The sequence below is a fragment of the Antechinus flavipes genome, chromosome 2 (assembly GCF_016432865.1).
Source record: "Antechinus flavipes isolate AdamAnt ecotype Samford, QLD, Australia chromosome 2, AdamAnt_v2, whole genome shotgun sequence".
NCBI lineage: Eukaryota > Metazoa > Chordata > Mammalia > Dasyuromorphia > Dasyuridae > Antechinus > Antechinus flavipes.
In genome coordinates this window covers 365314139-365337801 of record NC_067399.1, presented here as the reverse complement: position 1 = coordinate 365337801, position 23663 = coordinate 365314139, and the positions used below count along the sequence as shown (strand labels likewise).

The following is a 23663-nucleotide window of genomic DNA, read 5'->3' as shown; positions in this document are numbered from 1 at the left end:
CTCCAATTGATGGGCATCCACTCAGTTTCCAGTTTCTTGCCACTACAAAAAGGGCTGCTACAAACATCTTTGTACATGTGGGTCCCTTTTCCTCCTTTAGGATCTCTTTGAGATATAATCCCAGTAGAAACACTGCTGGATCAAAGAGTATGCACAGTTTGATAACTAAGTATACCATCATATCATCTGCAAAGAGTGATAATTTGGTTTCCTCATTACCTATTTTAATTCCTTTAATCTCTTTTTCTTTTCTTATTGCTAAAGCTAGCATTTCTAATACAATATTGAATAGCAATGGTGATAGTGGGCAACATTGTTTCATGGTTTTAGTTTATCCCCATTATAGATGATGCTTGCTAATGGTTTTAAATAAATGCTACTGACTATTTTAAGGAAAAGTCCATTTATTCCTATACTTGCTAGTATTTTCAATAGGAATCATGTTGGATTTTATCAAATGCTTTTTCTGCATCTATTGAGAGTCAATTATTTCAATAGTTTTCCTAATATTGACCCAGCCCAGTGTTCCTGGTATGAGTCCTACTTGGTCATAGTGCATTATCCTGGGAATGATTATCTGTAATCTCTTTGCTAATATTTTGTTTAAGATTTTTGCATCAATATTAATTAAGGAGATTGGTCTATAATTTTCTTTTTCTGTTTCATCCTACCTGGCTTAGGCATCAGTACCATATATGTATCATAAAAGGAGTTTGGTAGGAGTCCTTCATTCCTATTTTTTCAAATAGTTTATATAGTATTGGAGTTAATTGTTCTTTAAATGTTTGGTAGAAGTCACATGTAAATCCATCTTGTCCTGGGGATTTTTCCTTAGGGAGTTGATTAATAGATTCTTCTATTTCTTTTTCTAAAATGGAACTATTTAAGTGATTTATTTCCTCTTCTGTTAATCTGGGCAATGAATGGGTGAAACAGCAAATCATAGACACAATCAATAGTTTCATTCAAAAAAATGACAATAATGAGACAACATACCAAAATTTGTGGGATGCAGCCAAAGCAGTAATAAGAGGAAATTTTATATCTCTAGAGGCTTACTTGAATAAAATTAGAGAAAAAAAAAATCCGTAAGTTGGGCTTGCTACTAAAAAAGCTAGAAACAAAACAAATTAAAACCCCCCAATCAAATACCAAACTTGAAATTCTAAAAATAAAAGGAGAAATTGCTCTAGTTTCCTCTTCATTGATGGATAGTTCTCTCTTTTCATTTTTAAGACAACAATTTGATTTTCCTCTTTCCTTTTTTTAATCAAATTAACTAAAGGTTTATCTATTTTGTTGTTTTTTTCATAAAACCAACTCTTAGTTTTATTTATTAATTCAGTAGTTTTTTTTAGTTTCAATTTTATTGAGCTCTCCTTTTATTTTTAGAATTTTAATTTTGGGATCTCTTTCAGGACGCCTTCAGTGAATTCTTTCATGGTCATTTTACCTTCTGTTTCTGTGATATCCAGGCAGTTCTCTTTGATGATTTCCTGAAAGATAGTGTCTAGGCTCTTTTTGTTTTTTATCATGTATTTCAGGTAATCCAATAATCCTTTGATTGTCTATCCTAGATCTATTTTCCAGGTCAGTTGTTTTCCCCATTAGATAGTTTACTTTTTTTTTCTATTTTAAAATTTTTTTTGTTTTGTTTGACTGATTCTTGTTGCCTTATTGGGTCATTCATTTACATTTGTTCAGTTCTAAATTTCAATGTGTTAGTTTCTTCATTTAGTTATTTTACTTCTTTTTGTATTTGTTCAATTGAATTTTTGAATGAGTTGTTTTATTCTATGGAATTTTTTCCATTTTATAAATTCTGTTTTTTTAAGGAGTTGTTTACTTTTTCCATTTCACAAATTTTGTTTTTTAAGAAGTTATTTTCTTTTTCTGTTTTACTAATTATGTTTTTCTGTGAGTTGCTTTCTTTTTTCCAGTTTATCAAATCTATCTTTTATTGAGTTATATGCTTTTTCCATTTCACTATTTCTATTTTGTGTTGCCTTTTCCAAACTTTCTTGCAAGGCTTTCATTTCCTTTCCCCATTTTTCCTCTAACTCTCTTTTAAGATCCTTTCTAAGTTCTTCTAGGAGAGCCTTGTATGATGAGGACCAGGTTATATCACCTTTTGGAGCTTCATTTGGAGACAATCTACCTTTAGTCTCCTCAGGAGAAATCTGTTCTTCTCTTTTGCCATAAAAGCTGTCAATTGTTATAGTCCTCTTTACTTTTTTACTCGTTTTTTAAATACTTTAACTTTAAGGTCTGCCTTTAGGGTGGGAAAGGTTCTCCAAGTGACTGCAGCTGCACTGGGTAAGTGCTGATTCACTCCTGATGCTGGGTCTGCCACATGGAGTCATTAGCAATGCCCCAAGGCTTTGTGCTGTCCACCCTGATGTTTGTGGTCAGAGATTGCTCAGGCACCCTGAGACTGCACTGCTTCGGGACTCTGAGGTGTCTGTGATTGCATTTGTGGTCAGCTGCCCAGGCCTCATTGTCTCTCTCCTGTTTCTGATTGAAACAGATCTTTTCTGGTCTGTTCCCTCCTGTAAATTCTCTGCCCCAGGACTCTGAGCTGTCTATGCTGGTATATGTATGGGTTGCCCTGGCTGCCTCCCTCCCATTTCCAATTGAAACAGACCTTTTTTGGTGATCTTTGAAATTATCTTCTGCTAATAATTTGTTGCACCCCCAATATTTGTGGGTTCTGTCCATACAGAGCTAATTCAGAGGCTGGATTTTGTAATTATTGTGAGAGTTGTAAAGAAGGTCAGAGAGAAACATGTATTGTCTCCACCATCTTGGCTCTACTCCTAGAAGACTCCGGTATTCTTTTATTAATGGATAAATTGTCAAATGAAGGGTGTGCTTTTGTGTTCTTACCATACTATTGTTTCCCTTCAATCATTGTTTTATATTCTACATATTTATTTTATTTTAAAATGTTTGTCAGAATAAAGTTTTTAAAAAAGAATCATGAGGGGTAGTTAGATGGTGCAGTGGATAGAGCAGCAACCTAAAAGTCAGGAAGACCTAAGTTCAAATTCAAACTCAGACACTTAATATTTTCTAGCTGTGTGACACTGAGCAAGTCACTTAACCTCAATTGCTTTAGGAGAATAAAAGAACCACAATATACTATGAATTTTGACATTAGTCAGCAGATAATAGAGAACCCTTATAAAGATCTGACTAGAGAAACAACATAACATCACCCTGCCAACAAAACCCGAATAGTCAAAGCTGTGTTTTTTTCAATAGCAATGTGAGAATTGAACTGTAAGGAAAGCTGAGTGCTATAAAATCGGCACTTTTGAATTGTAGTGCTGGAGAAGATTTTTGAGTTCTTGGGCAGCAAGGAGATCACATCAGTCATTACTTAAAGGAATTAACTCAGACTGTTCCCTGGAAAGACAGTACAGAAGCTGAAACTTAAATACTTTAATCACATTTTGAGAAGACAGAAGTTGTAAAAGATCCTGATATTGAGAAAAATTAAAGGCAAGAGGAAGAGGGAACAGCAGAGGAGGAAATGGACAGATAGTGTCATGGAAGTTAAAATATGAACTTGGACATATTTTAGGAGTTAGTAGGGACAGAAGGGCCTGGAGTGCTATGATCCATGAGGCACAAAGAGTCTTATGTGACTGAATGACTGAATAACAACAACAATAAATTAGATCAGATTTTTACATAAAAAAGATGAAAGATGCACATGTTTTTAGAATGAATTGAAGGAGTAGAGATATTCTTACAATTGAGAAAACTGAGGCAAATAGAGATTTTAATCACTTGTCCACGGTCACACTCTTAGGAAATGTCTAAACCTAGATTTGATATCAGATTTTCCTGATTCTAGGCCTAGCACTCTATCTATTGTATTACCAGCTACTTCAGTACAACAATTTAAGATAGTTTAGGGAAAGGACTACTAGTAATTGGGAGATCAGCAAAATCATCATGTAAAAAATTATGTTTGAAGGGAAAAGGGTGATTGTAAAGTAGAATGAAGGAATGAGAACATTTGTGTCAGATGGAATAACCAAAGCAAAGAATGTGTGAGGAACAGAAATAAGTCCAATTTGGTTGAATTGAAGTTGTATGGGAAAGATAATATAATGCCCAGTAAATCAAGAAATGTAAGATGGGAGCAGATTATATTGACCTTTAAAAGCTAAACAGAGTTTTAGGGTGTTTTTTTTTTTGTTTGTTTGTTTGTTTTGTTTTGTTTTAATTCTATAGGCAGTATAAGCTTCTATGGGAAATCACTGTAGTTGATTGAATAGGATAGTCACATGATCAGATGTGTATTTAAGGGAAAGTACTTTTGTCAGGGTATCATGGTGCAGTGAAGACTTTTTTTTTTTTTTAATTTTTTATTTAATAATTACATTAAATTGACACTCGTTTTTGTTCTGATTTTTTTTTTCCCCTCCCTCCCTCCACCCCCTCCCCTAGATGGCAAGCAGTCCTTTATATGTTGGATATGTTGCAGTATATCCTAGATACAATATATGTTTGCAGAACCGAACAGTTCTCTTGTTGCGTAGGGAGAATTGGATTCAGAAGGTATAAATAATCCGGGAAGAAAAACAAAAATGCAGATAGTTTACAGTCGTTTCCCAGTGTTCTTTCTTTGGGTGTAGCTGCTTTTGTCCGTCATTTATCAATTGAAACTCAGGTCTCTTTGTCAAAGAAATCCACTTCCATCAAAATATGTCCTCATACAATATCGTTGTCGAAGTGTATAATGATCTCCTGGTTCTGCTCATTTCACTTAGCATCAGCTCATGTAAGTCTCGCCAGTCCTCTCTGTATTCATCCTGCTGGTCATTTCTTACAGAACAATAATATTCCATAACATTCATATACCACAATTTACCCAGCCATTCTCCAATTGATGGGCATCCATTCATTTTCCAGTTTCTAGCCACTACAAACAGGGCTGCTACAAACATTTTGGCACATACAGGTCCCTTTCCCTCCTTTAGTATTTCTTTGGGATATAAGCCCAATAGAAACACTGCTGGATCAAAGGGTATGCACAATTTGATAATTTTTTGGGCATAATTCCAGATTGCTCTCCAGAATGGTTGGATTCGTTCACAACTCCACCAACAATGCATTAGTGTCCCAGTTTTCCCGCATCCCCTCCAACATTCATCATTATTTTTTCCTGTCATCTTAGCCAATCTGACAGGTGTGTAGTGGTATCTCAGAGTTGTCTTAATTTGCATTTCTCTGATCAATAATGATTTGGAACACTCTTTCATATGAGTGGTAATAGTTTCAATCTCATCCTCTGAAAATTGTCTGTTCATATCCTTTGACCATTTATCAATTGGAGAATGGCTTGATTTCTTATAAATTTGAGTCAGTTCTCTATATATTTTGGAAATGAGGCCTTTATCAGAACCTTTAACTGTGAAAATGTTTTCCCAGTTTGTTGCTTCCCTTCTAATCTTGTTTGCATTAGTTTTATTTGTACAAAGGCTTTTTAATTTGATGTAATCGAAATTTTCTATTCTGTGATCAGTAATGGTCTCTAGTTCATCTTTGGTCACAAATTTCTTTCTCCTCCACAAGTCTGAGAGATAAACTATTCTATGTTCCTCTAATTTATTTATAATCTCATTCTTTATGCCTAGGTCATGGACCCATTTTGATCTTATCTTGGTATATGGTGTTAAGTGTGGGTCCATGCCTAATTTCGTGCAGTGAAGACTTAAAGTGATAATCTAGCCAAAAGATGACCAATATATGAACTAAGAAAGATAGGATGACTTTCTCATTGTATTTCCAATGAAATGACAGACTAGGCATTTCCCTCAACATAGGCACAAAGAGGATTTTTGTGCTACAGAGAAAATTTGGCCGAATTCACAGGACAAGAGAAAATTCCAACAAATCTTATCAATTCACAACAGACAACATTAATTCTTAAAGAATTCATTCAAGATTTCTTCCTACCAGCTTCCATTATGGAGACCCAGACAAAAATTCAGCTTATTCCTGAGACTCTGAATGAGATCTCCTACAGTAGAAACTCCTGTTGTGGAGTGTAATACAATCCACAAGACAGATTCTGATTCTGTCCAGCCAGGTTAGGAACATGGGAAAAATTGGTCCAGTTTCTATTTATAGTCATCTCTAAGTTAGAAAACCCTAGGATACAGAATGAACATCCTCCTTACAGTCCTCATGCCATAAAATAAGGGAGAAATAAAGAAAATTATGAAAGTTAAAAGGAAAAACAAGAGCAAAGTGTCAGCATTCACTGAAGACAGGAAGGCTGAAACCTAGCCAAGGCCAGTCTTATCCTTTAGAAGCTACTTAAAGTCTGAATCCAGAAAATGTAAATCCCAAAGAAGAGACTGAGGTGGCTTTATAGTTCAGCCTCAGTATTGTAACCACCATGCAAGAAAGGAAGGATGGAAACATTTGTTAAGTGCCTACTATATGCCAGGCTAATTGCTTTACAGATATTATCTTCTTTGATCCTCACAAAAACTATGGGAAATAGATGTTAGTATTATCCTCATTTTGTTTATGAAGAAACTGAGACAGAAGTTAAATGACTTACTGAGAATAACTCAGTAAGTTTCTAGGATCAGATTTGAACTCAAATCTTCCTGATTCCAGGCACAGTGCTCCATTTACCATACCACTTAGATGCCCAATTGAAACATGTAATGCAAAATGCCTGAAACACCAGATATTTTAAGATAAAATGCTATTAAAATTCTAATGCACAAGCCAATAAATCAATAGAGAATCCTAAAATTAGAAGTGGAAATGACTACTAAATCCTCAAAGAGAATTCAAATTCACTTAACAAATATAATAAGGCAAAGGAAAGTAAACTAATGTTCAGTGAAATTCAGAACCATATGGAATCTTAAAAGAGCTTGGAAAAACAAGAAATCCCTGGATGGTTCAAGAGAAATAAATTCAATTATTAAAGAAATTAAGAAAGAATTTATAGTTTTCAAAGCAAAAACAAGTAGCAAATTGGGAAAAGTTGAATCCTGGTGTCAAGTTTTTACAAAAAAGCAAGATGAATTTAGAATACAAAACTATTTAATAAAAGGGAAATCTAGTAGAAACAAAAAGAAATAATGTTATGAAGAATGCATGATATCTTTTTAAAAATTATATCTTTCTGTTTTCAAAAAACATATATATATATGGATAATTTTTGACATTCACCCCTATAAAACCCTGTGTTCTAATTTTTTTTCTTTCTCTTCCACTCCACTCCCCCATCGGCAAGTGATTCAATATATGTTAAACATGTATAATTCCTCTATACATATTTCCACAAATATCAAGAAATGCATGATATCTTAATAGATTACCTATCTCAAAGACAGGATTTCTAAAGACAACTTAGGAGTCATAGTTTTTCCAAAGAACATTATAAATTGAAAAAAACAAATACTATAATTCAGGAAATTAGTAGTTTTAAAAACTGCCCAGAACTTCTGAATACGGAATAGGAAGTATCAACCAATAAAATCTATAAACCACCTTCAGAAAATTATACACTTCAAAATTTGACACATAGTGTTTAAATTCACCAGTTCTAATGATTGATTCTGTAGGCAGCTTCTTGGCTGTCCAAATATAAAGGAAAGAACATTTGCCTAACAGGAAAATATTCAACAACCACTAGAAGCCATAGAATAATATGTATCAAAAAGAAGAAGAGCCCAACTTTTGAGCAATAAAAAATTGTTAGAGACTGATCTAACATTAGCATTTACTTCAAGGTCAATTTTGGAACAAAATGAGGCACTTATAAGTCATTAAACAGTTAACAAAAAAGAATAATTACTTTGCCCCAGCACAGCAAAGATATGCAATATGGATACGGTAACATTAGCTTTGGTAGATGCAGCCTCCTCTGCCTCCTTATGGAAACATATATGATCTACAAATCATTTGGACAAAATTTGTTGACTTAGAGTCACTGAAGCACTCATCAAGTTTGGAGACTTTTTGCTCTTAGGTAATCAGAAAGCCACATCAGGGAAGATGAGGCCAATAAGATCCTAGAGAAATATGTTTCTTTTTAGGAAAAGTTAATTCCTGTCACAAAAAGAAAAGAGAAGATACCTGGTCCCATGTTGAGGTAGGAGAGAAAGAAGATTCTGAAAGGAAGCATAAACCAGTCAGGTCATATGGGTCAATTTTGTCCTTTTTTAGGGAAGACTATTATCTGGCAAAGGAAAGAAGGAAGAAGCTTAAGCCTAAACTATGTTGTAAGGAAGCACTGGTAGATATTAGTAATATTACACCTTGTGAAGCAAAGCCTTGTAATATAATTCAATGAAAGAAAAGGAAAATGGAGAACAAAGACAGAGCTAAGCCAGAAATTCAACTTGCAAACATCCAAAAGAGCAAACACAAGAAAAATAAGTAAGTTCAATTGCCAAGGAAAAAAATAAATAATGAAATAAACTACTCTGTAGTGTCCGGACTACCTCTCTGGAGGATCTTGGGGGATTAACCCCAATTGGGGTTAAGGGACTAGAAAACGTTAATTGTCCTAGGTCAGATTTGAACTCAGCTCCTCCTGACTTCAGGATAGTGGTCTATCCACTATACTAACTAGCTGTTCCTAGTTTCTCTCTTTTTACCATTGACTGACACTATCAACAGGCTTCTGTGGTTCTGTGATTTTCTGTCTTTGGCTCTAACTTTCTATGGTTCTTTTATATTCTTGTTCTCTCTTTATTTTTCCTGGATCTCTCCCTTTCGTGTTTTCATTCTCTGATCCAATCTTCCTACCTGAGTTTGGTTTATATGTTCTTTCTGGAGTTCTGGAACTTTTTCCTCTTGCTATATCTAGATGTATGTAGTTCTTTTCTTATCTTTCTCTTCTCTCCAGCTTTCTGATTCCTTCAAAAAGAAGAAGAAAATGGTGCACAATGCAGATTTGGTTTTTAGATTATCTCTTGAAAACCAAAGAGACAAACAAAAGTGCTGGCATGTAAGCTGAACAACCAAATGAATTAAATTTTTGCCATTTAGACAATATTAAAAGAAATGTAATCATTATGTTTAGCTAAGGTTGAACTTAAGCTTTTTGTTTAGTAATGGTTTGTATGGTCAATTTTGAAATGGGCTCCCTGAGAATTATTCTGGAATAACTTTCTGCTTTCATTCTTTTCTTCTAGATATGATAACTGAGGCAGTGGATAAAGAGAGATTAAAAATTAGGGCAAGAATGAACACTATTGAAAAGACAGAAATGCAGTGGAGAGAAGAAGTGATAGAACCAAGGGATCAAGTAAGTGAGTTGACATGAATAAGGAGAAGGTAGTCTCTTCCTTTGTGATTACAACAAAAGAGGGATTTAAAGGTAATTTGAAGTTTAGAGTTGGCGAGAAAGAAATTGCAGAGTAAGCCTCAATTTTTTTATGAGATTCTGTACAGCAAAGTTGTCTATGAGTTTTTGAAAAGTGAATTATTTTCCCAATAACTTCTATGACCAAATGATAGGATTTTCCCCAAGAAAAAAGATAGTAAATTAATTTTTAAAAACCTTCTTGAGAAGAGATGGAAGATGAACTGTTTCTAATGAATATTGTCATTCGTGATACTCAAGTATACACACACACACACACACACATACACATATAGTTTTATATGTGTGTGTGTGTATATGCATATATACAAATATTATACTACTTTGAAGGCAATATGTCCTTTGTAAACCATATGCTTTTTTTCCAATTACTGGTCCAACTCGGATACTCCAAATACCTTCCAAGGACCATAGGAATTTCTCTAATGATTAAAGAATCCCCTATTTAATTTTTATATCTTTTCCTTTTGACACAAATATTTGTATTCCTTTAAAGTAGCATTGTAAATTTCTTTTTTATAAATAGGTGCCTCTATGCCATGATTGTTTATCTGCTTTGCATTATTAGCTGATTTAAGATGAATGAGTCCTAGTTTTACTTCTTTTATTTTGAAATCTCATAAAATAAATTTGTCCAAAACAATTACTATGATGCAGATAAATTTAGCAGTTAGATTGTAGGATTTCTGAGCCATTTTATACTAAACTGACTTTGGCACAATAAAATCAACCTGTATAATTATAGTAAAAGTAATTGGACAGAAATTATGAAAGTATCATTAATAATATCTAATAATAGATTGATAATAATCATTATCTAGTAAGCATCTTACTATTTTTCTTTTCAAACCAATATAGGATTTCAACCATATGTTGCCATAAACCACTTAATCTACATGATTCTCTTCAGGGTAGTAAGTTTTCTTCTAAGAACAAAATTAATTTATTTTGTCAACCTACCAGTTAGATTTAACATTTTACTTATAATCGGTTTTGCTTATAATTGGTTAGATAACATTTTAAAAATGTTAAAATTAACATTTTACTTATACTCAATTAGAGATGTGTTCTATTCCACTTGTAGTAGAAGTTCATTTTTGTTATTAGTCTTAAAATATCTATTTCTATAATGTAGTTCCATATTTCAAATTTTTTAAATTTGTAGCAAACAAAATCCTTTGTCTCCATTGCTGAGAAAAATATGAAATTACTGAGAAGCTCTCCATCAACAGAGACAGGCAACTTTGAAGTAAGTTTAAAATTGATCAAATGGGAGTAAATCCTTGGACTATTGAATCCATGCCATAATAATTTTTAAATCACCACATTTTATAAGTGTATTCTTAATGAAGAATTTTCAAACTGAATTATTCAAATAAAATTCCTTATTCTCAGCCTGAGAATTAAGGTTCAAATTATGCTTAGTTGATAAGTACTTCTCTATTATTCGTAGTGATCTCAAAGTTAATGCTCCTCTAGAAAGTGGATCACATTTGATTGTGTGTTTTTATCTAAATTTCAGAGGCAAGCAAATATAATTAGATAAGTAACATGTAAGTGTTAGATATAGTGACAGATGGAGCAGTTGAATCAAATTGAATCAAATTGAATATTAAGGTAAAATTCTCCAATGTCTTCTTACACATTTTTTTTAAAAAACCATTAAAATTAAAATTTTTTAAATCATTAAAACAAAAAAAAAAACTAAGTATCTCAGTGAACATTTATTGAACATTTATAATATATTTGCCAGACACTGTATCAAGTGCTTGACATAAAAAGAAAAGTAAAAACAGAGATTCTGTTCTCATGGAAGACACATTCCAATGAGAGGGGCAACATATAAGTAATCATGTACATATAAGATATATGCAGTGTCTTCTTGAGATGTATGTTAATAGTCTTCTCAGAGAAGCTTTGATGGTCTCTCATTTAATAAGGTAGCTCTTATTGTGACAATGAGAGAGTCTCTGTCACTGAATAGCATTAGGATTGATCCTGGGCCATGGCACATCTGGATCAATAGTGAATATTATATCCACAAAAGTTAAATATTAATTCAATACCATGATCTCATTCATGCACAAATACAGAAGAAGATAAACATTCCTGGAGATAATTCATTGGTCTTTTTCCTCAACCTATGTTTAATCTGACTTTCATTAAATAAGCAGCTATATCCAGCATTCAATCATTTCTTTATTCATTCAACTACTATATGAGGACACCAGTGACTCTGGGAAGGAAAAGACCAATGGAGCAAGAAAAGCTTCAAGAATAGGGTAAAGCTATTTGAGCAAAGGCTGAGCAAAGATGAGTTGTATTTTGGTTAGGTAAAGAGAAATGTACAGGCCATTTCACTTTTGTTGTCATATTCTGTTTCATACTCAGTGAAAATAAGTAGTTGGGGCCAACTAGTTTGCAAGGATCTTTCTGGATTTGATCTATCATTTTACCATTAACTCATCAAACTGTCTTTAAGCTGGGAAATGTAATGGCTACTTTTCATGGAAAAAAAAAGACTCTTTTAGTAGTTTTTTTTTTTTTTTAATCTTATTTTAAATTTATGGAATAAAATACACATTTCCATAACATAGTAGAATGAAAAAAAAAGGATTGCATATGAAACTGAAAATCTTTGTGCAATTTGCTAATCCTTTCAAATGTACAACAAAATCATTGTGTAATTTTCCCCCTCTTCTTTCCTCCCCAGTCCTAGAGATTTATTTATCATTGAAATTAGTTGATCTTTAAATATTTGGTAGATTTTTACTTATAAATCCATCTGATCTTGTTGCTTCTCTCTTAGGATGTCATTTATGGTCTGTTCAACTTATTTTTTTTTTAAATCTGTTTGAGTGTTCTATTTTCTCCTAATCTAATCAATTTATATATATATATATATATTTTAACATATCCTTTTATTCCACTTAAGTTGTTAAATTTATTGGCAAACAATTTTAATTTCCTCTTCATTTGTGGTATATTCACACTTTTTATTCTTAATACTAGTGATTTGGTTTTCTTCTCCTGTTTAAAAATCAAATTAACCAATTGTTTATTTTATTTGGTTTTTTTTTCTTAACAGTAACTCCTAGTTTTATTTATTAATTTCAGTGGAATTTTTTTAAACTCTTTTTAGAATTTTTAATTTCGTGTTTAATTAGAGATTTTTAATTTGTTCTTTTTTCTATTTTTTAATTGCCTACTCAGTTTTGTAGTCTGCCCTTTCTCTATTTTATTGATATAATAATTTAGAGAGAGAAATTTTTCTCTAATCACTGCTTTTGCTATATTCCATAGATTTTGTTATGTTGTCTCATTATTGTCATTTTTAAAAAATGAAATTGTTGATTATTTTCTATAATATGTTTTTTAACCCACTCATTCTTTAGAATTAGGTTGTTTAATCTTCAGTTTTTAATCTGTTTCTTTAATTCCCTTATTAAATATAATTTTTATTGTATTGTGATCTGAAAAAGATGTATCTAATATTTCTGCTTTTCTATTTCTAACATAATATTTTCATGTTTTACTATGTGGTCAGTCTTTGTAAAAGGCATTATAAAGAACTGAGGAAATGATGCATTCCTTTCTATTTCCATTCTATTCTCTCCAGATATCTATCATATTATTTATCTAAAAAAAATGTTCACTTCCTTAACTCCTTTCTTATTTATTTTTATATTAGATTTATCTAGTTCTGAGAGGGGAAGATTAAAGTCCTCTACTATTACAAATATATAATATAATGTAGTGTAGTGTAATAGAAATGTAGTATAGTAGTACTATCATCATTTGATTTCAATTAATTTTTCTTTTCAAAATTTAGATGCTAGATTATTTGGTATATATAGGTTCAGTATTTATATTGCTTTATTATTCATAGTACCTTTTATTAAAGGTACTTTATTAAAGTATATAATTAAAATATAGTTACCCTGTATATTTCTTTTAATTAAATCTGTTTACACATAACTGTTTGAGATCATAATTGCCGCCTTACCTTTTTTACATCAGCTGAAGTGTGATAAATTCTACTTTGTCTCTTTTTTACTCTATATGTATCTCTCATTCTTTAATGTGCTTCTTTCAAACAATTTCTATTGGATTCTGACTTTTAATCCCTTCTTCAATCCATTTCCATTTTTTAGATGAATTTGTCCCATTCACATTCCAAGTTATAATTACTATTTGCGAATTTCCCTTCATCTTATTTTTACCCACTATTTTCCTTCATAGCCTCTCTTTTTACCCTTATCTCTGTTATCTTATTTTTTCCCCTCTCATTCCTTATTTCTCCCACCCTCATAAAACTCTTTCCCTTATCTTCTCTTCCCACCATTTTAATCTTATTCTGTATCTTATCCCTCCCCTATCTTATTCCCCTAGTTCTTTCATCTCTCTAGAAATCAAAAGATTTCTAAATCTCTTCAGATATATACTTTGTTTCTTCTCTTCAACCCAGATGAGAATAAGGTTCCAACATTATCAGGTCCCTATCCTACCGGTTTCCTCTATACTAGTTCTTCCTTTAACTCGGTTTTAAGTGATAATTGCTCCTTTTTACCTTTTCCTAATTTTGCTTTTTTAGAATCACCCTATCATATACAACTTAGCTACAATCTTTCTTTCAAACTAACTTAGTATTAATGATAATTTTAAAAATACTGGTAACATTTTCATTTGTTATAAGTAAACAGTTTAACCTTTATCAATGCATTATAAATAGTTTTTAATGATATCCTTATATTTCTTCTGGATATGTTATGTTGAATTTTTCATTCAGTTCTGATCTTTTTATAACAAATACCTGAAATTCTTTCAATTCATCGAATATCCTTTTTTTTTTTCATTCAGGATTATAATCAGTTTTTCCTGATTGTTGGTATTGGATGCAACCCTAGCTCTTTTGTTCTTTGAAATACTATGTTCCAAGACCTACAGTTGTCAGGCCTTGTGAAATTCTGATTCTTTCCTGATAGTATTTATATTGTGTATTTTTTTTCTTTTTGTTTACAATATTTTCTCTTTAACCTGGGAATTTTGAAACTTGGTTATGACATCCCTAGGATTTTTTTCAGGTGGTGGTTAGTGATTTCTTAGTATTTTTATTTTACCTTCTTGTTCTAGAACTTCAGGGTAATTTTCCTTAATAATTTCTTTTATTTTTTTTTTCCATCCATAGTTTTTTTTATCATAACTTTTAGGTAGTCTGATAATTCTTATATTGCCTCTCCTTGTGTTTTACAGATCCACTGTTTTTCTAATGGGATGTTTCATATTCTTTTCTATTTGTTTTCTAGTTTTATTATTTCTTCATGTTTGATAATGTTATTGGATTCCATTTACCTCATTCTGGTTTTCAAGGAGTTATTTTCTTCCTTAAAATTTTGTATCTTTTCGAATCAGTTAGATTTCTTTTCATATTTTTCTTAGATTACTTGTATTTTTTTCCTAATTTTTCTTTGTTTGAGTTTTTAAATTCTTCTAAGATTTCTTTTTGGCCTTGTGACCACTAATGCTACTGTTTAGGGTAAGCTTTTTTTTTTTTTTTTTTTTTTTTAAACCAAACCATTTTCCTTTTAATATGAATTCAGATCTTCTTTTATAACAAAGTAGCTATCACTAGTCAGGTTCTTTTTTCTTTACTTACTCATTTTTATTTTTAATCTGTTTTATTTTGCTTTTAGAAGCTTCATTTTATTATTATCAAGTTTTGATCCTGAATTGTTGACTATGTTTCCCTAGACCTCAAAGATTCTTCTAAGTGAACATTTTCTGAATTCTTTCCAAGATCTCAATCTCAGAGACTATTTTCTTCCTCCCCTAAGTTCTTGCTCCCTGAGGTGCTATATTAGCAGGCTTGTGTTCATTCTCAGCTACAGTCACAACTGAGAAACACATCTGGTCAGTAGTGCAAGGTCTGATTTCTGAAAACAGCAGGGGATCCTTGAGTCTTCCCTCCCTCAGAGTCTGCTCTTCTTAAGATGAATGTTTGTGAGGTAACAACAGTTCATGAGGTGAAATTTCTTGAGGTTGAGTGAGGTCAAAATTAAGGTGCAATTTCTTGAGGCCTTGTCTGCTTCTTTCAGGAATCTCTGCTTGTTGATTCAGTGACCTGGAAATTTTTCCATTCTACTCAGATCAAAATCCAGCCCCTGGAGATCTTGTCTTCTCTGAGATCCTCTCAAGATGTCTTACCCCTTTACTTTTGCTACTCTATGTTAACTTCACAGCGATTTTCTGTCTTTTAGTAAAGGAACTATAGAATTCTGGAAATTTCTGACCTACTTCACCATCTTCCCAGAATGCAACCCTCATTTGTAGTAGTTTATTTTTGATGAGAAAATATGAACTAGTGAAATAAGCTAATATTTGTGACGCAGGAAAGAGCTCTAAGGACTTTCTTCCTTTTATTCCTTCAGTTCAGTAATTGCTCTAATATGAAGTCCTTGCTATATTTAAGGCACATTATGCAAGGTACTGTGTATATAATTCATAATTTCATTGTGTCAGTAGCTTTTTGATGTATTCAAGATGGATATTCCCTCCATCAGTGCATATTATAAATTATCTATGCCCTTTCATCTCGAACAACTTTTGGCCAGCTTCTCCCATCACAGATGTTAAACCTAAGATATGGGCTCCTCTCTATAGGTCATTGTTTTACATTTTTTAGTATTAAGTGAAGCATTCAAACTATTAATATTTCATTCCTAACTTTCAATATATAACCACACAATGTTCTTCTGTAGTTATATACTTTTCAGTGATTTCCATCCCTTATTCTAATTCTTACTAAAAAAAAGTTTTGAGTGATCTAAAAGGCAATTAAAAAACAAATATTGTAGGCCCATGATATTTCTAAGCATACAAAAGCCAAAGCCAAAGCTTCCCTGACTTCTGGGAATTTGCATTCTATTGGAGAGATACGATGTATATGATAATACAAGATAATACAGAATAGATGAGGAGAGACTACACAAGGAAATTATCTATGAATTAAACCTTGGAATCTGGGAAGATAGCCTGTATGAATATGCAGAGCAAGATAGAAACTGTGGAGTTTGGAGAGTAACTAATTGTTCAGTTTGACTTGAGGTGATAGAGTTTAGCAAGGGGAACAATATTAAATAAGTCTGGAGAAGTCATTTGGATCCAGATTGTTTGGAGACCTTAAGGTGTGGTTGTTTGTTTTTCTTCTTAAAAATAATAGGGAGTCCATGAAAGTTTTAGAGCAGGAATGTGATGTGGTCAGGCCTACGATTTTAGAATATTGTATGGTGAACAAATTAAAGTGTGAAAGATTAAAGGCCAGGAGGTCTATCATAGTGGTTTAGGTGTGAGAGGTGGTAAAGGCCTGAGAGATGTAGTATATTTTTAGATATCAAGAAGGAATTGGGTACAACTGTTGTGGTGGTATATTTAACAAAATTTGCCTACTGATTGGTTATATGTACAATAGGGTGAAATAGTAAGGGAGAAGAAAGATTCAAGGATAAGTCTGAGATTAAAATAGTATAACTGAAAACTAGATGGTATCCTCAATAGAAATAGTGGATTTTGTAGGAGGAGAAGATATATTGAGATATATATTAATTTGAGAAACTGATAGAGTATTTAGGAGATTTCTGGCAGACACATGAATTTAACAAAAAGAATAGAAATAAATATATATAAATTTCAGAGTCAACTGTGTAGAAATACAAATTGAAGCCATAGGAGCTGAAGAGGACTGGGGCAAAAAAAAAAAAAAAAAAAAAGTGAGAATGTCCCAGGACTGTGCTATGGAGGATACTCATTTTAAAGATGCAGAATTTATATATTGATGTAGCTAAGGATACTGAAGAGTGGTCAGAGGTAGAATGAAAACCAGAAGACAGCTATGTTATAGAAGATAAATTTTAACAATTGCAACTTCTCCTGGACCTCATAGCCTGAGGTTTTGGCTTTTGTATACTTGGTAACATCATGGGCCCACAATATTTCTTCTTTATTGCCTTTTAGATCACTTGAAATTTTTATTTAATAAGAATTGAAATAAGGGATGGAAGTCATTGAAAAGTAAGTAATTACAGAAGGATATTATATGACTACCTCTGCATTAAGAGGATTCTCTCAATGAATCTACTTGTTTAATCCTTATTAGATTCTGTCCTTGAGGAGACCCTACTGAGAGGTTTATACTTAAAGAAATAGAATATGAGGAATTGTGAATTCCAATTTTGAATTCTAGGGTGGTATTTTTCTAAGTATCATCCCCTCATTTTACAACTGGGATAACAGCTCCAGAGAAAGGATTATTGAATATCATAATACATAACATATATGCAGTGAATGACATAGCATCTAAATATTTAAAGGAAAAGCTGATAAAGTTACAAGTGAAAATAAGATTTTAATGTACACCCTTTCAAATCCAGATAAATCCAAACAAAAATTATACCAGAAATAATTTAAACCTTAAATAGAATTCTATAAAAAGTTTAACATGACAGAATTCTGGTCATTATTGAATGAAAATAGAAAGGATATACATATTTCTCAGCTATGAGTGACACCTATCTTTAAAAAGTTGACTATGTCCTAGATGCAGGGGTCCTCAAACTACAACCTGCAGGCCAGATGCAGCAGCTGAGGATGTTTATCCCCCTCACCCAGGGCTATGAAGTTTCTTTATTTAAAGGCCCACAAAACAAAGTTTTTGTTTTCATTATAGTCCGGCCCTCCAACAGTCTGAGGGACAGTGAACTGGCTCCCTATTTAAAAAGTTTGAGGACCCCTATACCTAGAGAGTGAAAACTTTTCAAAGAAATGCAAAAAAATAATATTTTTAAACACATTTTTACTGAATAAAATACAATAAATAAACATATATTTAGTCAGCAAAAAATTGTTTGACAAAGGATTAAATGTTAAAATTAATTTAAGTACAAGTCATAGAAATACAGTTGTCTTATGAATAGAAAATGGAGATCAAAAATCTGTATTGTTTAATTGTAAGTAGAATTTATTTATTTTAAGACCATGTTTAATTGTTCATTTTTCTGTCTAAAGTTTTTTTTTTTTTTTTTTAAATCTTCAAACTATGACTTAAGGGAAATATTTTGCAACTGAACTAGAACCACTTAAAGAAATAAGGCATGGGGGTAAATCATCCTGTATTATTTTCTTTTTCTTTTTCAGGCTCCTTGTCTTATATCAGAAATGTGTTGTATTGTTAAAGCATCACCACAAATTATATATACAAAGATACCATGTTGCCTGCCTAAAGGAATGTCTAAAGGTAGTAAATTAAGGTAGAATATCCTTTTTAGATAAGTTAATGTTTTTCATGATAAATGAAGAATAGTCTTATCTTTTCCTGATGGTTGAACATAATTAACTTTATCAGACCTGTATTAATGTGAAGCTATTAAGTACAGAAGCATTCTCCTATGTTCTTAGAAAGGTACAAATCTAAGTAATGGTCTAAACCTTTCATGGAGTTTAAATCTAAATGGAAATATGTAACAAATCATTGAAATACAGAATAACTCATGATAGGTGAAATACCAAAAGTACAATGTCTACAAGATCCAAGAAGAGAAATGACATTTCAGATAGAAGTGTAGAGATCAGTATGTGTGTTTGTTTAGAGGCCAGGATGTGAAAGGGTATACTGTTTGATGGATTCTTGAAACAGATAGCATTTAATTAGTTCTTGAAATATGTGATGAACATTTGGGATTGAAGGGAATATAGAATTTTATGCAAAAACACAGAAAATAAAGAGTGTTACCGGAGTCGTTAGTAGGTGATCCATTTGAGTTGTCATTAGTATGTTGAAAAACATCATTAGGGTTGCTTTAATTCATTCTCAATCAATTCTTTTACCTGAATACAAATGATTTTTTTTCAGAAAATTGAAATTTCCTCTTTTGTGTAGTTTTGAATGTTCAAATAACTTTGAAAATAAAAGACTTTGAATATCAATACAAAGGAAAAATGAAAGCATGTCTTCAGATAATATTGATGAAACTAATTCCTAATAATACAGAGGACCTAGAATTCGATTATTTCTAAGAGTTAAGAATGAAAAGAGAAGGGGCATCTAGGTGGCTCAGTGCACCAGCCCTGACGTCAGGAGGACCTGAGTTCAAATGTGGTCTCAGACACTTAACACTTAACTTCCTAGCTGTAATCTTGGGCAAGTCACTTAACCAGCAAAAAAAAAAAAAAAAAAAAAAAAGAAGAATGAAAAGAGTAGAACTAGTAATATGGAGTACATTAGTATAGAAAAAATAAAGGAATGATCACTATTTTTATAATTGGGGTATACAAAAAGAGTATATAAATGTAGAGAAAAACATGAGGGGACTCACCATCAGTTGAATCTCATTTTAAAATAAACTAGACAAATGAGGGTTTAACACACATACATGTACTTTGAGATACAAAGATTTAGGTTTAGAAATGCAGTCAGTTCTATAAATTCTTATTTCAAAAATATGAATTTACTCATGATTTATATATTAGGATCAATTTGCATTATTTTGTCTATGAAAAACAGAGAATATAGAAAACTGCATCTATTTGAATGAAGCTGAATAGAAAAACACAAAATACATAAAAGCATACACTTTCAATATCCACCAACACTGTATTTACTGCATGGTTCCTGCAAGATTGTGTTTCGTTGTTCTTTTGCATATGTTAAAGTGTTCTACATATTAAAAAATAATCATCAAACATTCTAAATATGTCTAAGAGCAATATTTATTATAGAAATTTTGGTGCAGTAGGAGTTGTGGGCAGAGGAGTACTAGTTCACATCCACAAACTCTACCCCAATCCCTTGACCCCATACCCACATTCCTCCATGGTTGAACTCCCCATCCTGCCCACAGATATGGACTTTGGCACTGAGTCTCATGAGAACCAAAGTGCAAGACCCCAGCAGCTCAAGATCATTAACACTACTGCTATTTATTTCACTATTTATGTATTTCTTAACTATTTAATCTGTAGGGGTATATGGATATGGAGAAAGACTAATACCTCTAATGTGAAAGCTGCCAAAATCTTTTCAGGATTGCACATTCACCTTTGCTATCTTTCAACCCCCTGATTTTTACCTGTGACTCCAAGAAATTAGCATATACTACAGCCACACCATGCCAAACTATTTCAGTAGATCACCTAAACTAGATTGGTGGTAACCAAGAGGCCTCAAACCTATTGGTAAGTTAGGTAGGTGTAGATAATATAGAATATTTGGGAGTTTATCTTCTAAGACAAACCCAGGAACTATATGAACACAATTACAAAACAATTACAAAAAATTTGTGTTTTCACACAAATAAAGTTAGATCTAAACAACTGGAAAGATATATAATGAAAATGACAATTCTACCTAAATTAGTGTACTTATTCAGTGCCATACCAATCAAACTGCCAAGAAATTATAGAGTTAGAAAAAATAATAACAAAATTCATCTGAAAGAACAAAAAGTCAAGAATTTCAAGGGAATTAATGGGAAAAAAATCCAAATTAAGGTGGCCTACCTATACCAGACCTAAAACTATATTGTAAAGCAATAGTCATCAAAACCATTTGGTACTGGCTAAAAAATAGAGGAGTTGATAAATGAAATAGGATAGGTTCAGAAGCTTCAATCATCAATGGTAAAAGTAATCTAGTGTTTGATAGGCCTAAAGACTCTAGCTTCTGGGATAAGAACTCACTATTTGATAAAAATTTCTGGGAAAATTAGAAAATAGTATGGCAGAAATTAGATATTGACCAACACCTAACACTCTATCCCAAGATAAGGTCAAAAAGGGGGTTCATGATTTAAACATAAAAGACGATACTATAAACAAATTAGGAGAACAAGGGATAGTCTACCTCTCAGATCTGTGAAGAAGGAAGAAATGTATGGTCAAAAAAGAACCAGAGAACATTATTAAATTTGTACAAACAAAACTAATTCAGCCAAGATTTAGAACAGTAACAAAAATTTCTCCTTTCTAAAATATAGAGAGAATTGACTTAAATTTATAAGAATATAGGCCATTCCTCAATTGATAAATGGTCAAAATATATGAACAGGCAATTTTCAGATGACAAAACTAAAGCCATATCTAGTCATGTGAAAAATGCTCTACATCACTACTGAATAGAGAAAAGCAAATTAAGACTGCTCTGAGTTATCACTTCCCACCTTTCAGGTTGGCTAAGATGACAGGAAAAAATGATAAATGTTGTAGGGAATATGGAAAAACTAGGTTACTTATACATTGTTGGTGAAGTTATGAACTGATACAACCATTCTGTAGAGCAATTTGGAGCTAGGCTCAAAGGGATATGAAACTGTGCATACTCTTTGATCCAGCAGTGTCTGTACTAGGCCTGTATCCCAAAGAAATCAAAGAAGGGAAAAGGACCCATATGTGCAAAAATGTTTGTACCTTCCCTTTTTGTAGTAGCAAGGAACTGGCAAGTGAATGGATACCCATCAATTGAGAAATTGCTGAATAATTTATAGTATAGGAATGTAATGGAATATTATTGTTCTATAAGAAATGGTCAGCAGCTGAATGTGCAAGAATGGTATTGGCAGTCCTCTTCATAGTAGCCAAGAAACTGGAAATTGAGTAGATGCCCATCAATTGGAGAATGGCTAAATAAATTGTGGTTTATGAATATTATGGAATATTATTGTTCTGTAAGAAATGACCAGCAGGATAATTTCAAAAAGGCCTGGAAAGACTTACATGAACTGATGCTGAGTGAAATGAACAGGATAATTATATACTTCAACAACAATACTATATGATGATCAATTCTGTTGGATGTGGCCCTCTTCAACAATGAGATGAGCCAAATTAGTTCCAATAGAGCAGTAATGAACTGAATAAGCTGCACCCAGGGAAAGAACTCTGGGAGATGACTATTAACCACTACATAGAATTCCCAATCCCTCTATTTGTGCCGCCTGCATTTTTTATTTCCTTCACAGGCTAATAGTACACTATTTCAAATTCCAATTCTTTTTGTACAGCAAAATAACTGTTTGGACATATATACATATATTGTATTTAACTTATACTTCAACATATTTAAGATGTATTGGTCAACCTGCCATCTGGGTGAAGGGTGGGAGGAAAGAGGGGAAAAGTTGGAACAAAAGGTTTTGCAATTGTCAATGCTGAAAAAATACTCATGCATATATCTTGTAAATAAAAAGCTATAATATAATAATAAAACATTAAATTAAACAAAACTTAAAAAAAAAGAAAAGAAAAGAAATGGCCAGCAAGCTGATTTCAGAAAGGCCTGGAGAGACTTAGATGAACTGATACTAAATGAAGTAAGCAGAACCCAGAGATCACCGTAGCTGCCCTTTTTGTAGTGGCAAGGAACTGGAAAGTGAATGGATATCCATCAATTGGGAAATTGCTGAATAATTTATAATATATGAATGTAATGGAATATTATTGTTCTATAAGAAATGGTCAGCAGCTGTATGTCCAACAAGAAGAATAGATAATGATTAACTGTGATAGACTTAGCTCTTTTCAACAATGAAGTGATTCAGGCCAATTCCAATAGACTTGTGATGGAGAGAGCCATCAGTAGCCAGAGAGAGAAATATGGGGACTGAATCCCAGCATATAATTTGATAGCATAAAAGCTAGATAACCAGATAATTTTTTTTTTTACTTATCATTGAGTTGTTTGGTGCCATTTAGCAATCATATGGTTCTGTGTTGTGGAAAGCTGGATAATCAGCCATTTTAATGTCAAAATAATGGTGTATATATATATATATTCAATAGAATTCCTGAGAATTATTCTGGAATAACTTTCTTCTTCCTGTCTTTCCCATAGATATGGTGAAGAAGCAAGTAGGTGTGGAGAAATTAAAAACTAAGGCAAGAATAAACCCAATCAAAGAGTCAAGCATCCAATGGAGAGAGAAGGTGATGAAATCAAAGGCTCAATTAGAAAGAGCTGTCACTGCCAAGGTAAAAGAAGACTTTTCTGTCCACTGGAACAGAATGGGAAAGTTTGAGAGTAGAGGTGATATTGATGTGATTTAAAGGATAAAATTGAGAAAGACCTTGCAAAATCTGAAATAATAAAAAACCTTTGGATTGATGAATAAAATATAGCTGGTTTAGAGAGAAAATAAAATAGATTGAATAATAAAATAGATAAACCACTCATTTGATTCTTAGGAAGAGATAAAATAAATCCTATTACTAATATCATTTTGTTAATTTCATGTAAAAGTAC

The 23663-nt window shown here is 32.3% G+C and overlaps 1 protein-coding gene across 1 annotated transcript in view; it reads left to right on the top strand.

Moving 5' to 3' along the window:
- The window catches only part of LOC127549835 (uncharacterized), a 56322-nt gene that overhangs the window by 5145 nt on the left and 27514 nt on the right, over window positions 1–23663 (top strand). Inside the window, exons 3-6 of the mRNA XM_051978214.1 lie at window positions 9186–9298; window positions 10542–10625; window positions 18566–18665; window positions 23256–23392. Coding sequence (XP_051834174.1) covers window positions 9186–9298; window positions 10542–10625; window positions 18566–18665; window positions 23256–23392 — 434 coding nt within the window. The remainder of the gene's footprint in view (window positions 1–9185; window positions 9299–10541; window positions 10626–18565; window positions 18666–23255; window positions 23393–23663) is intronic.